Below are 16516 nucleotides of genomic sequence, written 5' to 3'. Positions count from 1 at the left end.
ATGTAAGTTTGAAAATCCACGACAACGACGTAATCATTTAGTCACACCTTTGGTTCGAGAGAATACGACGATGCAATATCATCGATGAAACAAAGTCCAATACATATGTACCTTGTTGGCGATACTGTAAAAAGCTTTTCAATCAAATCGATGCAATTATGTTTTGTTACAACAATTGAACGATCATATTTTATTTGATTATCTATGAAATGTTTATAAAAATTGGCGTGTTCAAAACAAGATACATTTAAATAATTGTTGCTCATCGCAGATGGATCAACGATCAACATATAAAATGGCGTCGTGTCAAAATGGCCGATCTTAATAAAGAACTAAACGAATATCTTCTTAGTAGCAAAAATGAAAAACAATTTAAGCTTACCGTACCCTCGGTAACGATACCAAAAGCAAATATTGGAAAATGGTTCGGAAAAACCGGTGACGAAGATGAAGAAGAAACAGGATGGATACAAGGAACACAAAAAGAATGTTGTCCTAGCATGGTACGTATTTTCTGAACATAACCTGAAACGTCAAATGCTTTCGAACGACGATAACGTTGAAAAATAAAAGTTTCATTGAATTGTTTGCCTTTCAGACAAGACTACAAAGGTTAATAGCATTTATCGTATGTTTTTCTATGGGTGTGCTTTGTTTTTGTCTCTCGGCAATTTATATTCCAGTTTTGTTACTCAAAGCGAGAAAATTTGCGCTTTTATACACTTTAGGAAGTGCTCTCTTCTTAGCGAGGTAAGTATATAAATAAGAAAACGATCGTTTAACGTTCGTTAACCACCATTTACGTTGAACATATTTTTATAGTTTTTGCTTCCTTTTGGGTCCATTAAGTTACCTGAAATCATTATTCTCTGCTGAGAGAAGGTGTTTCAGTGTATCCTATTTTGCAACTCTACTAGGAACGCTCTATTTTGCCCTCCATTTACAGTCTACACCATTGACAGTACTGTGTGCTGTTTTACAGTTAATAGCTATGTTATCCTTCTTAGCAAGTCATGTACCTGGAGGAACAAAGGGTCTGATGTTTTTTACGAGAATGTTCAAATCCTCTGTAAGTTCTACGTTACCTGTATGATGTTGTAGCTGCTTAGGCATCAAATACATGTATACAAAATGAATATTGTATCTTTACTTTTGGCAATTAAAAAATTTCCATATACAAACAATTATCTGCCAATACATTCTTATATGGATTCAGTAATGGTATTATATATAAAAGACTGATTTTTTTAATAACTAATCAGACTGTAATATACACGATAAATTTCCATTATAAAGAATATAACCTACGAGTATCAAAAATACTAAAATTTAGGTAAATAATGGGTACAATTTTTGTATATAATGTATTTATATGTATAAAGAATTTGTACAATTGTATTTACATATTTCATATTTATTGTAATTAAAAATAAATGATTATTTCATTCTTGTGAAGTATATATCGACACTGATTTCTCAATTATTTTTTCTTCTGCTTTGCCGCTTTTGTAGCTTTTACACGATTACTGTTACCTTGCAAACGTTTCACTCTTAGTGGTAAATATGTAACATTTTTAAATTTCTTCTTTACCTCGGAATAATCTCTTTTTCTTCTATATTTATTTTCACGAATATTTATATATCTTGAATTTCTCCTAATGCTTCCATCAAATTCGTCGCATTTATAATTACTTATGGAAATAAAATCATTCTGCTTCAGTTTTTGTGTATCGGATGGAATTTCGTAATTTTTTATTGTTGTATCTGGTGGAACAAATGCTCTTTCCTTCCGCGAAGATCTATATTTATATACATCTGTTGACAATGTAAATTTAATTGTCTCTGTAGGCATGGACTGTGACTCAGTTTGAATACTCATTTTATTTGTTTCGCATAACGCAGCTTCTTCTGATGTTTCATCATCCTTAAATAATTGAAGTGAATTTTTTGGCAGAGGAATACATTTAGAAATATCACATATTTTTGTATACAATGGATGAAAATGATGATCAGGAGATTCCATTACAATATTCTGAAATCAGAGATACAATGACAAAGCCATTTATACAATGCTATTTAGGCAATAAAGAAATGGTACCTTAAGGGCATATGCAGCAGATGCAAATCCAATAATACTTAATGTAATAGACTTTAAGTTGGGTAATAATAATATTGGTATTTTTTTATTTTGTGCCATAACAATAATATGCCTCGATAAAAGTGGTGGCTCAATATTGGCATCCATTAAAACACAACAAATATTATCCTTTTCTAGAGATCTTGTAATTGCATTTAAACCCAAGATAACAGAATTTCTAAAAATGTAACCATTAAAAATGTTTGTAACTTTAAAAACTATGCACCAATTCAATCATAGATACTTACATTATCTCTGTATTAAGCACACTTCCTTCTTTCAAAAGTGCTTCTGTTTTAACTTTTGCACGTTCTAATTTATTCATATGTCTGAGTTTTGACCATGGCACTGAATGGTATGTACGTTTTATTGCTGTTGTTAAACTATAAGTATCAATTATAAAATATTGCCTACCGATACTCATTGAAAAATATTTTTTATGTTTCTTATAACTTACTTTTTTAAAAGATTTTCTAGTATTTGACACATATCTGCATTTACGATTGGCCTAAAAAATACAAATATGTTTTAAATAATATAAACATGGCAATATTATAGAAAACATAATAAGTTTACGTACCAATAACTATCTTGAGGTTGGGCCAAGACATTCCGTAATCCTTTAGTCGATGATTTCTTAGCCGATAGACTGTGTTTCTGCTGTTGTTTTGTTAATATTGGCGTACTCATGATGAACAAATTACAACCTGAACCACTAATGCAGGTTAAATTTGTTCATAAACGCACGATGAATAACCGAATATGAAACCCAAGTTTAAGGCGGTGTAATTATGAAGATCTTAAAGTTTAAGATGTGGGTTAGGTTAGGTTTGGCTTAGAGTCACGCCGAAGGTGCTCTCTCACACTATGTCCGATCACGCGTACGTGAGCTCGTAGAGTTTCGAAGGATCGACAAAGGCAAACTGACGCATGCCATCTTTCTCGATTCTCCGAAGTTGCCCAAAGTAAGTTCGGACCGCCTCGTGGGAGTCGAGAGAGAAAGGCTCACACTTCCCTTCTCGCTCTTAACAACTAATATCCGACCTCCCGTCAACAGGTCTCCGCTGGACTCTGCTGACCGCTGCTGACCACTCCTGTTACTTCTGACAACGTATAACGATTACGACTGGCTGCTGTTAGCCTCTGCACACCTCTGCTGGCCTCTGCTGACCACCGCTTATATTTCTGACAACGCATAACGATTACAACTTGCTACTGCCTACCCCTGCTGGACTCTGCTTACCACTGCTTGCCACTGCTAGCCTCTGCTGACCACAGCTGACCAACCCTGATGCTTCCGACAACGTATAACGATTACTACTTGTTACTGCTTGCCCCTGCTGGACTCTACTTGCCTCTGCATGCCTCTGCTGGCCTCCGTTGGCCTCTGCTGACCGCTGCTGACCACTGCTGATCACCGCTTATATTTCTGGCAACGTACAACGATTACTACTAGCTACTGCCACCCTCTGCTGACCTCTGCCAGCATCTCCCGACCTAAGCTGGCCTCTGCCAACATCTCCCGACGTCAGCTGACCATCGCTGACCACTGCTGACCGTTGCTAACAACTTGTGACATGATGTAATATAATATAATATGTTTATATGTATTAAAGTTTTGTATAATGTAAATCTATGACAATAAATGATATAATTTTAAAGTATTCTATGTGTTCTCTTCATTTTTTACCGTCCTTTTCCTCTCCAAATCATTCTCTTACCTATAAGATGCGTACCACCTTCTTCGCAAGTTCACCAGCAATTTAGAAATGTTCCGGGAACTTTGGAAATCCGAATTTGACCTTGACCTTGGCCCAGTTTCGAAAGTGGGTCAAGGCCATTCGAATCTTAGAAAAATTCCGGCCGCTTTGGAAATCCGGATGGCCTTGACCCAATTTCGAAAGTGGGTCAAGGCCATTTGAAATTTCAGAAAAATTCCGGCCGCTTTGGAAATCTGGATGGCCTTGACCCAATTTCGAAAGTAGGTCAAGGCCATTCGAAATTTTAGAAATCTTCGGGCCGACTTGGAAATCCGGATGGCCTTGACCCAATTTCGAAAGTAGGTCAAGGCCATTCGAAATTTTAGAAATCTTCGGGCCGCTTCGAAAATCCGGATGGCCTTGACCCAATTTCGAAAGTGGGTCAAGGCCATTCGAAATTTTAGAAATCTTCCGGCCAACTTGGAAATCCGGATGGCCTTGACCCAATTTCGAAAGTGGGTCAAGGCCATTCGAAATTTTAGAAATCTTCTGGCCGCTTTGGAAATCCGGATGGCCTTGACCCAATTTCGAAAGTGGGTCAAGGCCATCGAATCTTAGAAAAATTCCGGGCGCTTTGGGAATCAGGATTTGGCCTTGACCCAGTTTCGAAAGTGGGTCAAGGTCACCGGCATTTCAGAAAATACTCCAGACACTTTGGAATTTCAGTTTTAAGTAGAGAAACGGTTTCTTATAACTAAGGGAATAATGGGAAGAGGAAAAGAAAGGTAAAAGTGTCGAGAACACATAGAATTCTTTGCAATTATATTATTTATTGCCATAGATTTACATTATACAAAGCTTTAATACATATACATCATGTCAGGAGTTGTCAACAAAGGTCAGCAGTGGTCAGCAGGGGCCAGCAGAGACCAGCATACGTTATACGTTGCCAGAAATATAAGCAGTGGTCAGCAGAGGCAAGCAGAGATCACCAGGGGCGAATAGTAGCAAGTAGTAAGCGTTATATGCTGTCGGATGCATAAGAGGTGGTCAGCAGCGGTCAGCAGAGACGAGCAGAGGCATGCAGTGGCAAGCAGAGACGAGCGGGGGCGAATAGTAGCATGTAGTAATTGTTATACGATGTCAGAAGCATCAGGGGTGGTCAGCAGTGTTGAGCAGAGACCAGCAAAGGCATGCACAGGCAAGCAAAAACCTGCAAAGGCAAGCAGATACTTGTAGGGGCATGCAGTAGTAAGTATTAATCGTTATACATTATCAGAAATACTTGCAGTGGTCAGTAGCGTTGGGCAGAGGCCAGGAAAGTTCAGCAGAGACAAGCACACGCTGACAGAGATCAGCAAAAACCAACAGAGGTTAGCAGAAGTCAGTAGGAATCGTTATAGGTTGTCGGAAATATAAGCGATGGTCAGCAGAGTCCAGCAGAGGCAAGCAGTAATCAGGAACAGTCGGTAACAGTCGCTGTATGGTGTAAAAAGTTGTCGGGAGTTCTGTACTTTTGTCAGCACTGGTCATCAGAAACCAGGAGTAATTTGCAGAGTTCAGTAATGAACTGTAGGAAAGGCAAGTAAAAATGCCTGGGCAGTCGAGATTCCGAATCGTATGCCGTTGACGTGAGGTCGGATTTCAGTTGTTCAAGAGCGAGAAGGCAAATGTGAGCCTGCCTCTCTTAACTCCCATGAGACGTGTCCACGGTGCATTCGGCGCTTCGTCTGGCATCTCTGGTTTATACCAGAGATGACAGATCACGCCTATGTACGTGAGCTTGTAGTGTTTCGGAAAGTCGACAAAGGTAAACTGACTGCCTCCTTCAAGAGTCTCTCAGAGATGCCAAAAAGACACCGAAGGTGCTCTCTCACACTATGCCCGATCACGCGTACGTGAGCTCGTAGAATTTCGAAGGATCGACAAATTTCGGACCGCCTCGTGAGAGTCGAGAGAGAAAGGCTTACATTTACCTTCTCGCTCTTAACAACTGAAATCCAACCTCACTTGATTTTTCAAAATCAAAATACTTTAAATACTTTTGAATTTTCTTACAGGCCTCTGCTGACCATTGCTGACCGCTGCTTGTATTTCTGACAACGTATAACGATTACTACTGACTTCTGCCAGCCTGTGTTGGCCTCTGCTTGCCTCTACTGGTTCCTGCTGAACACTGCTGACCTTCGTTGACAACTACTGACATTATATGTATTAAAGCTTTGTATAATGTAAATCTATGGCAATAAATGATATAATTTCAAAGAATTCTATGTGTCCTCATCATTTTTACCTTTCTTTTCCTCTCTCCATTATTCTTTTAGCTATAAGATACATGCCACCTCTTCGCAAGGCCGTCAGCATTTTGGAAATGTTCCGGGCACTTTGGAAAGCCAGATGGTAAAATGACCGAGTTTATCGTGGAATACTTCGTTATTTTCAACGATAGATGGCGCCTATTTTTCGACCTCAAACCCCCTGGTGCTAAAACGCCCAAGTTTGTCGTCGAATAGTTCGTTTCCTTCAACTCTAGATGGCGTTTATTTATCGACCTGTGGTACCTGTTAGAATAATGATTCTGGAGGCATCTATACAAACTTGCTGAAATTAGGGTTTTACGAGTTACTGTTGGTGAAGAAGATTTATATATTTATTTCACTTTTTTGAACTTTGAATCCTCGCTTACAATCCGTGCGACAGAAAATGCTGCTTCAATTTGCTTAAACCATAATACCGGATCCTCTTTCTAGAATGGAAGTAACTTCATCAAGCGAGCCGTCTCGATTTCGACTTCTGCTGGATTAGTCATGTTTGAAAATTGCTGGGGAATGGCCTCTTGTTGAATTGCCGGCGTATGAAACATTTCGGGTCACCAATTTTTAATATGGCAGACTTTGTGCCAAATTAAATAGAGACATTAACAATTTATTAACAACAAATCTATATGAGCTTGTACATTGAGAGCTTGTGACAGACTGACTTCAAACTTTCATTTTAATTAATAAAAAAGAATAAATATCAAACAAGTGAAATAAATATATAAATCTTCTTCACCAACAGTAACTCGTAAAACCCTAATTTCCGCAAATTTGTATAGATGTCTCCAGAATCATTATTCTAACAAGCATCGCACCTCGTACTAAAACCGGCTGTCTCGTCTTTCACGAGACGGTCCGAAATTACTTGGTGGTAGCTTCGGAGAATCGAGAAAGAGAACATGTGTCAGTTTACCTTTGTCGTCCTTCCATCTGGCATCTCTGATCATACAGTGTGAGGCCGCCACACTGCACAAGGCACAAATACCAAAGAGGTCAGCACTATTCCCAACGTATGGTTCGCCACGTTGGAAGAAGTTGACGGATGACTGCTACTTGTTTGACGTTAGGGATTTATTTCTATAAATTTCGTTTAGTTACTATTAATTAAATATATTAAGGTAAGAAAATGTCATTTAAAGAAATTGTGACTTTCCTATTCTGTTTACGATAATGGTTCAATACATACGTAACACGTGTTTTAATTTGAGATACACCAATAGGTCACTGAACCTTCGAATCAAGTTTAATATATTTGTAATATTATCATCAACATTTATACAATTTATATCGTAACATACTTTGCAGTTCAATGTTCACAGTATAATACATATTCACGTGTATTACTAGTTATGATAAATAAGACATATCGTGACTGTTGTTTGGGATAACTTGAAAACATAATATTGTATAACCAAACAAGCATTAATTAATAATAAATTATAATGCTGCAATATGTCATTTTTTAACTTGTTTTGTTTATTGGAAAATAATGCAAATGGTATTTATATTGCAGCATACCAAGGATGAAGGTAAAGGAGTTGCTCAAGACTGTCAATGTAGCATGGTCACCACCTGCACAACATCCTATATTATTAGCTGCAGGAACCGCAGCGCAACAACTTGATGCAAGTTTTAACACATCTGCCAGCTTGGATATATATTCGTTGAATTTGCAACAACCAGGATTAGATTTGGAATTGAAAACCACTATTGCAAGCGACCATAGGTTGAACATTTGTTTTTTTATACATTCACAAGTATTATCAAGTAATTTTATGCATATATGAAACTTTTAGATTTCATAAAATAATATGGGGTTCATATGGTAATAATCCAGCTGGTGTAATTGTTGGAGGTTGTGATTATGGCACAATTAAAATTTATTCTGTGGCCAAACTGTTGGCTAATGATGGTAGTTGTTTGATAAGTAGTCCAGACAGACATACAGGCCCCGTCAGAGCATTGGACTTTAATCCTTTTCAAGCTAATTTATTAGCAACAGGAGCAACAGAAAGTGAAATTTATATATGGGACATTGTTAATACAACTACTCCAATGACTCCTGGATCTAAGAGTCAACCATTGGAAGATGTACAATATATTGCATGGAATAAGCAAGGTTTTATTATCATATTTAAATTGTTACATGCATAAGTGAATCAAGATTAACAATTCTTTGTTCTTTCTTTTATAGTACAACACATTCTTGCTTCCACGTTTTCACAACGCTGCGTCATATGGGATCTAAGAAAAAACGAGCCTATAATCAAGCTAACGGATGCAAATTCAAAAGTAATTTCATTTATCCTCTTGTCATGTTCAGTTTTTTATAATATTACAGTCTCTATATTTGCAATGTTGTAAATAAAGGTTCGGTGGAAAGTGGTTCAGTGGCATCCAGATGTTGCAACACAGTTGTGCTTAGCATCGGAAGATGATCAAGCACCTATAATTGAATTATGGGATTTGAGGTTTGCAACATCACCGTTAAAAATGTTTCAAAACCATCAGCGTGGAGTTTTATCGATTGCTTGGAATCCGTGCGATCCAGATCTACTCTTAAGCTGTGCTAAAGATAACAGAATATTATGTTGGAATCCTAATTCTAATGCACCAGTATGATTATTAATAACATTCTAGTATTAAAAATAGTTATGAACAAATTTATATAACTGACATTTAAAATCAATTCTTTTTATTTTCATACACAGAACGGTGAAGTCATTTGTGAGTTAGCGCAAACGAATCAATGGAATTTTGACGTTTCGTGGTGTCCGAGGCATCCAGGATTAGTCGTAGGGACTAGTTTCGATGGACATGCTGCAATTTATTCATTATTGGGTGGACAACAACAAATGTCTGTAGAAACATCAAACAAAATTGTAGACTCCTTTCCTGGAATGGATCCCTTCACTCAACCACCTTCTGTAATGCAATCAGAACCAACAGTTGTATTGACTAAAGCTCCTAAATGGTTAAAAAGACCATTTGGAGCTTCTTTCGGTGTAAGTATCCGGTTTTGGCGCGGACAATAATTTCTGCATATTGACATATTACAGCGCAACATTAAATTGATGACTCCTTGTGTAAAAACAGAAAAATTGTTTTAGTTTGGTGGTAAATTGACAATATTTGAAAACGAACCTCTAGATACAAATCTACCTGCAAATTCAAATAGAAAAGTTATTATATCTCAAGTAATCACGCAACCAGATTTAATTCAACGTTCTAAGGAATTAGAACAAGTTCTTAAAACTGAACAATATAGTGATTACTGTAAAGGAAAGGCTGACAAAACAACTGACATACATAGAAAGAAGATATGGAATTGTATGGGTGTATATTTCGGTGAAAATTTAACAAAGGAAATATTAGAATTATTAGGGTACAATGTAGAAACAATGAATAACAAATTGAATCAATTAGTTCCTCAAGAAGATATTAACAACATTACAGAAGGTGTTGGTAATTTGAATAACGTAAGTTTTATCCATTTTCAGTAAATAATAAAATGTTTTCCATATCATAAAGTATAATTCCTGTAGGTACTGAATGGGAACGTTATAGATGGAAGTGCGGCATTTGATGCTATTGCACAAGAACAAATCAAAAAGACATCCGCCATTACGTCAATAAATAATAATTTTCAAATAAATGTGTCCGATGGTAATTACACGATATACATTAAAAAATTGACTAATTTTCATTATGACTTGTTAAGTATCGATATCTTGATTTAATGTGTTATAGATGAGGATGGGCTTATTACTCAAGCTATCCTCTTAGGAAACATCGAAGCTGCTGTATCTTTATGCTTTGTCAATAAAAGGTACGCAGATGCGGTAATTCTTTCAATGGCTGCTGGACCTGACTTACTAGCACGTACCCAGTACAGATACTTTTCGGAACACTCTGGAGCTCTCAATACTCTTATCAATTCATTAGTTAGTGAAAACTGGGCTGAAGTTGTTATGAATACTGATATAAATTGCTGGAAAGAAGTATTAATTGGAATATTTACGCATTCTAATCCACAGGAGCGATCTACTTTGTGCGGTATGAATTTAATTATATATTTTATCGCTTATATAAAAATACACAATTCATAAATATTTTATTTCTTTGAATACAACAGATATGCTTGGAGATCGTCTAGCGTTATCTGATAATCCAATTCATAAGGAACAAGCTCAAATTTGTTACATTTGTTCTGGTAATTTGAACAAAATGGTTGAATCCTCTAACGTTGATATTCAAGAAATAGTCGAATTGGTAATGATAATGCAGAAAGCTTTGGAAGTGCAAGGCATTAGACAAACACGGATCGAAGGAAAAATTGCTAACGTTTTATCTCGGTATGCAGAAATGTTAGCATCAGAGGGAGACCTTGATGCTGCATTGAATTATCTCGGGAATAGTGAAGACGAAAAGATTGTGATGTTGAGGGATCGCTTGTGCAGAGCCTTAGGTTATATTGAAGAACCAAAAAGCGTGGCAAACGCGCCAGCAATGCAAAATTATTACGATCAATCAAGAAGACCTTTACAAACTCTACAAAATCCGTTACTTATTCCAAGAGAACAAGCGAGACCTTTCATCGATTCAAATGTTGCTCCTACGAAACAATCCTTTGTACCGCCTATAAATCAATTTAATACCCAACAACCACAACAACCTTTTGGATTATCCCCTCTTCAACCACACGTACAACCTGCTATGCAATACGATCAGTATCAAACGTCCCATTGTTACACTTCACCGCCCGTTTCTCAACCACCTCCTCCACCGCCTCCTACAACTGGATCAAGTGGGATCGGATCACGACCATCTAGCGTTGGGCCACAAACAAGATCGAAATACCTAATAGATCCATCTGTAAAATCTACTGCAACATATAGTCAGCCTGGATTTCCTCAACAAACATTGATATATAATAATCAACAAATTTCTTCACCGACAGGCTACTCATCCTCACATACGTATCAATCACAGGTTCCTCAACCTGTAAACACATATCCTGGACAGAATTTCACAAGCAACTTGAAAGAATTGGAATCATTTAAACCAGTTCAACCTAATGTATTACCGCCATTACAGAATTCACCGCAAAATCAGATGTATGATCCAATTAGAACACAACCTGTTTCACAAACTCAAGTTTACGGAAACGAGAACGTCTATAAACCATCATCACAATCTGCAGGATGGAATGACCCACCCGTCGCGAAGGCTAGAATACAAGTAAATATTTCCTATTAGTTTCTATATTAGTATATGTTGCAATAAGATGACGTGATAGATGGTATATATATATGTATATTCAAATAATATAGCCAGTACTGGCATTATATACGAATTATGAAATGTCTGCGGATCATGCTGGTACCAGGAAATGGAAAGCAAAACATTCGAAGAATGCGAACATAAAGGTAGACAATTGTCAGAGATTGAGTGCTGTTTCAACTATTTTGTAATTGCAATTCATTTCTAACAGAATATATCTCATTTTCTTTTATTCAATTTAATCGATCGCAAATAACAATTTCAATTTCGTGTGATATTAAATGAACTAATACCACGGTGTGAAATACACAAGACAACCGCTTCAATAAAATATATTGATGCCGTTAAATATTACATTTTAGAGTATATACACATTGTTACTTTTGTCGTTGAAATTGTTTAATAAAGACGTGAAATGTATCGGATCCAAGTACGATAGGTTTAATTTATTTATTTTTTTTTTTTTGCAGCCGAAACAGGAGTACCAGCCACAAAATCCAATTTTGCATCCACTGAGAGGTGCTGTACCACAGCCCGAACCGAATGTAAGTATTACCGTTTAAATATTATAACGAGTATTCAAATGTTATCTTTTATTTTTCCTTCTCCTATTAGGTTCTACCTCAAGAAAAATTGTATGTCGATACACAGGCACCTTACAATCCACAACAGTATAATCAGAACATTTCGTATATTGGCACACAGTTTACTAAACCAGTAGAGCCTTTGCAACCAACGGTATTTGCACGAGCAGCGGAACCTGAGAAACCGAAAGCACCAATACCAGAACAACACATGCATTTAAAAACAGTATTTGACGAATTAAAGGACCAATGTTACGAAAATGCTAAAAATCCAGTAAGATGATTTTTTTTTAACGTATAAATGTAAAATACCATGCCACATTGTAATTACTATCATCGATTGTACTTGTTATTTTTCCAGCAAATCAAAAGGAAAGTAGAAGATGTGTCCAAGAAACTCGAAGTTTTATACGATTGCCTTAGAGAAAATAAAGTATGTATTCTTTTTTTTGCATTATAAAATGATCAGTTTTAAAACATATTAAACATATTTACGCATATTTTATAGTTGTCGCAAAACACTTTGCAAGGATTGCATCAAATATCACAGTTGATACAAAGTGGAAATTATACCGGAGGCTTAGATCTTCATACCCAATTAGTGTCAGGCCCAGATTTTAGTCAAATATCTTCTTTTATGCCTGGGATTAAAGTATTATTGCTGAGTGCCCTTCAATTGAATGTCTACATTAGATAGAATGCAACATACGATATCTAGAATGTTTATTCAGTTCATTCTTTTTTATAATTCAAGAATTTTATAATCCTCTTTCAATGAGATATTTATGTTGTATTCACTCTCCATAACATTCGAGGCATGGATAACAAAAGAAATAACTATGTACGAACTTGGTCGCATAATTATACCGTAAACAACGTAAAGTTGTTTTGTATGTTCCGTATCTGACCATGTTAGTTTATCCAAGTTCGATAGATTTATATTATTACTTCTGTGTAACTAAACAGTTCATTGTGTACGTAGCATGTAAAAAGTAGGAGGAAATATCGGAGTAAAGAGCATCTGAAGTGTTCCCATAAAGATTGTTAATCGAATTTTTCTTTTAACTAATGCATTGTATATATAAAATATTAAACGTGGCTTCAAACAAATTGTGTGTACATTATTAAATAAAAAAACAGTCATATATTTTATTGGATGATCAAACTGTGTAAAATAACGGCTTTTTCATTGATAATAAACTTTTGCAATAATTCGTCCAAGGAATCTATTCCATCTCGAGCTGCTTGCCGACGCATCGCTTGTTTCACTTCTTCTCGCACTCCTTTATCAGCTCCGCGAGTAGTAATACGTCGAACTGTAATATTTCCACAGTGATATAACGCAAACTAGGTGCAGACATATACGAAAAAACTAATATACTTTGTAAAACTCCCGACGCAGTGGCTATATCCAAGGATACTCCGCCGCCATGTTCCGTCCACAAATACGTCAATTCCTCTAGAATATCCACGCATATAATGTAAGCTTGAAACAACGGATAAGTGAAAGATCCACGATTGATAATTCTTTCCGTGATCGTGGACAAAGTACTAGCTTCTTGCGGCCAGTCAATTTGCATTAACACCAATGCATGACCTATGGCCAAGTCTCCAACACCACCAGGCAAAGAAAAGTTCTCCTGAGGAAATAACTACGGAATATAGAAGAACCAAAACGGATTCTACTTCAACTCTATATTAATTACCTTTATAGCTGAAAGAAGTAATCTGCAACAATATTGTACCACAGGAAACCGAGCAATTGTCAAATAGTGTAAATGTCTTGCACAAGGAACTGTCAAATTATGCGATACTTTGCCACCCGCTGAGGGTAGTGCGCTAACTACTAAGACTATGTACTCTAACATACCCTTAAATAATATCACGTACTTAGAAATATTCTTGGAAAATGAATATAAAAATAGAATATAACATAGAAATACATAGTATACCTTATAATCTTTTAAGAAAAAACATGTACTTGCTAAACGAAGATGAGCAGATAAACTACCTGCTTCCTGCGACAATCTTGCTAGTACTTCATGATGTAACCCTTTATACATAGCTAAATCTGTTAAAAATGAGTTTAACCAAGTGTCTAATCGAAGCTGCTGATTTAGTTTCCCTATTTCCCTCTGCAAATAATCATTACTGTGTAACAGGTCCCACAATTTCACGGCTAATGCCAGACCACTACCACTGTAGTCACCGTCGCTTGTTACCGCAATTCCTCCATTATCGTCTCTTTTGCGCTTTTTCAATTTTGGTTCTATTTACAGTCGAAACGAATAAAACGTAGACATAAATAGAAAAGCGATGTGAATTCAATAGTTACGAGCTATCCCTTACCTGCGGACGAATGTACACATTCTCCGAATGCTTCTACCAAACAGTACATACTTTCGGCGTTATTAATAAGTGCGCAGTGTTCGTTTAATATTCGTAGTAATACCACAACAGTACACATTAATAATTGTCTAACTACTACTTCTTCGCATAAATTTGCAGCATGCACGATCGCGTATTGATGTAGCCTTTCACAGTAGACATCTCTGTTCCATACCAAGGAAAACAAACTACTCAATTCCCACCCTAACTTTTTCCCAATTAATTCTACAACTTGAAATAATCTATCCCATGGATGTTGAATTTGATTGTCTTGTGGCTGCTGTATATATGCCAAATAAAATTCTACTGCCTTACACAGCAATCTTAGACTAAGTCGTGGATTCAGTTCTACCGGTGCAGTGCCTAGAAGTGGCAATGCATCGCAAGCTAATAATCTTCTAAATCCATTCACAGCACGTCCAGGATGACTGTGTTTTTCTGCAGTGAGAAGAGTTTCTACTAAACGTGGCTGAAAATGTAACAGACTAAGAAGTGAAATAAACTAATACGAGTATTTTAAAGTAAAAACACAGGTATTTACTCCATGAGTGGCAATGGTCTGAGGAAATCTACGTAACAGTAGAAGTAATAATTTACAATGCTCCATTGTATCTTCGCTGTGATCAGCAGTCATAACAAGTAATCTATGCTGTAGTTCTTGCGGTATATGTTGGAACATTTGACATAAAAATTCTGCTTCGGGATCACATTGTTCTAAACGAAGACATGCAGTAACGGTTTCTATTTCTTTCCATATATCTCGATCATCTGGAAAATTCTGAAATCTATGCATACATTTATACGATCGTTTAAATGTATGTAGAAATTTTTTTTTTCCCCCTACCGAATGATTTAAACACTTACATTTCGCTAAAACATTTTGCCGCTTCCTTCACATTTTTTGAAAGCTTTTCGATTTGATATGCTTCAAACTAACAAATAAATAATAGAATTTATTATACTTTAAAATACGTTTTAAAATGCTATCGATAATTTAATTCCACAAAAAATAATCTGAATAACATGTAAATATTTTCCTAACCTGAACTTTTGCGCTATGAGGAAACAACGATTTTGCTGTAATTAACCATGATTTGGCAGCATAAATATCCATTGGCAGTGCGTCTTTCGCACGCATAACTAAGTAATCTTCTTTGGATAATTGATTATTATCCGTGGCAGACGTTTTTTCTAACATATCTTATGATACTTAAAATTTAGAGAAGGTAGTAAAATAAAGATAAACTGAGACTCGACCTTTTCCTCGATTCTCCGAAGTTGTCCGAAGTGAGCATTTCGAACAACGGATGCAATTGCAACGGCTTTTAACAATCACATTTTAACGAATAAAAATCGCTATTACGTGCATTTTGCGTATACATAATTACTTATTATTCGATAAATGTAACGTTGGACAAGAACGTCCAACGTTAATAATTTAGTATGAAATAAAAATTCAACGCCACTAGATATGCCAAAAGTTACTTATTTGTACAAACATTTTATTTTCCATCGATTAAAAGAATGATCGCGAACAAACTTTGATCTATGCAAAGAATTCTGAATATTTATAACAAAATCCACTATTTATAAATAAATATTGCGGTTGGAAAGGTCACTATATATGTATCTTGTAAAAATTAACGACTCTAATAATGAATAATTAGTTATATACATATGTATATATTGGAATCGTGAATCCTGAATTCAGAATATAGGAACGAGATCTAGAAATTGTAAAAAATAAGAAAACAATCATAATCTATTGTTAAAATTCTATATATTTAAAACTCAGCAATATGTACTTACATACGTGATTCACCCGTGGAGCATCGCTTAAAACTTCTCTTCGGAGATGCACTGATTCTAATTCCGGTAACGAGTAAGACTACTTTTCAAAGAAATAATTGAAAAAATATATTAAAGAAAATAGTAAATTAACGCGACCGAAAATCAAGATCGGCGAACAAATCACTGCACTGTCGCGATTTAGAAAACAAAGAGCAACGATGTTCTGGAAATAATTTTAAATTGCGTAAGAAACACTGATTCTATTCTCACATTTCCCTAACACGTAAACAGCAAATGACGATCGTGATTGAGCTT

At 36.0% G+C, this 16516-nt stretch overlaps 4 protein-coding genes across 7 annotated transcripts; 2 read left to right on the top strand and 2 right to left on the bottom strand.

Moving 5' to 3' along the window:
• The first annotated feature begins 296 nt into the window (after positions 1-296).
• On the top strand, positions 297-1321 carry LOC143345170 (uncharacterized). The gene is made up of 3 exons (XM_076772045.1): positions 297-503; positions 599-750; positions 823-1321. The coding sequence occupies exons 1-3, from the start codon at positions 312-314 to the stop codon at positions 1091-1093; spliced, it is 615 nt and encodes a 204-aa protein (XP_076628160.1). The 5' UTR covers positions 297-311; the 3' UTR covers positions 1094-1321.
• A 29-nt stretch (positions 1322-1350) lies between these two features.
• Positions 1351-3136, bottom strand: LOC143345169 (uncharacterized). Its single transcript, XM_076772044.1, has 5 exons — positions 2718-3136; positions 2595-2645; positions 2386-2520; positions 2099-2315; positions 1351-2032 (listed from the first exon to the last, which is right to left on the bottom strand). The coding sequence occupies exons 1-5, from the start codon at positions 2825-2827 to the stop codon at positions 1481-1483; spliced, it is 1065 nt and encodes a 354-aa protein (XP_076628159.1). The 5' UTR covers positions 2828-3136; the 3' UTR covers positions 1351-1480.
• Positions 3137-7115: 3979 nt separating this feature from the next.
• On the top strand, positions 7116-13132 carry Sec31 (COPII coat complex component secretory 31). The gene is made up of 14 exons (XM_076770475.1): positions 7116-7273; positions 7669-7881; positions 7952-8274; positions 8350-8447; positions 8526-8771; positions 8867-9160; positions 9266-9634; positions 9701-9821; positions 9906-10211; positions 10291-11396; positions 11909-11983; positions 12054-12296; positions 12384-12455; positions 12531-13132. Exons 2-14 carry the CDS (start codon positions 7679-7681, stop codon positions 12717-12719), a joined length of 3645 nt encoding a protein of 1214 aa, XP_076626590.1. The 5' UTR covers positions 7116-7273; positions 7669-7678; the 3' UTR covers positions 12720-13132.
• Positions 13133-13170: 38 nt separating this feature from the next.
• On the bottom strand, positions 13171-15696 carry Ints10 (integrator complex subunit 10). 4 transcript variants are annotated; one of them, XM_076770477.1, is made up of 8 exons: positions 15453-15696; positions 15275-15342; positions 14952-15195; positions 14372-14879; positions 13975-14291; positions 13729-13893; positions 13404-13662; positions 13171-13338 (listed from the first exon to the last, which is right to left on the bottom strand). In XM_076770477.1, the coding sequence occupies exons 1-8, from the start codon at positions 15606-15608 to the stop codon at positions 13172-13174; spliced, it is 1884 nt and encodes a 627-aa protein (XP_076626592.1). In that variant the 5' UTR covers positions 15609-15696; the 3' UTR covers position 13171. The 4 variants fall into 4 exon arrangements, with proteins under 4 accessions (XP_076626592.1, XP_076626591.1, XP_076626594.1 ...); XM_076770476.1 differs by having other exon boundaries at positions 13729-14291; XM_076770479.1 differs by lacking the exon at positions 15453-15696 and having other exon boundaries at positions 13729-14291; positions 14952-15178; positions 15275-15328.
• Between the last annotated feature and the right edge of the window lie 820 nt (positions 15697-16516).

The sequence above is a fragment of the Colletes latitarsis genome, chromosome 8, assembly GCF_051014445.1.
Source record: "Colletes latitarsis isolate SP2378_abdomen chromosome 8, iyColLati1, whole genome shotgun sequence".
Lineage (NCBI taxonomy): Eukaryota > Metazoa > Arthropoda > Insecta > Hymenoptera > Colletidae > Colletes > Colletes latitarsis.
The sequence above is the reverse complement of the archived record's forward strand: the minus strand, read 5'-3'. Positions and strand labels throughout refer to the sequence as shown.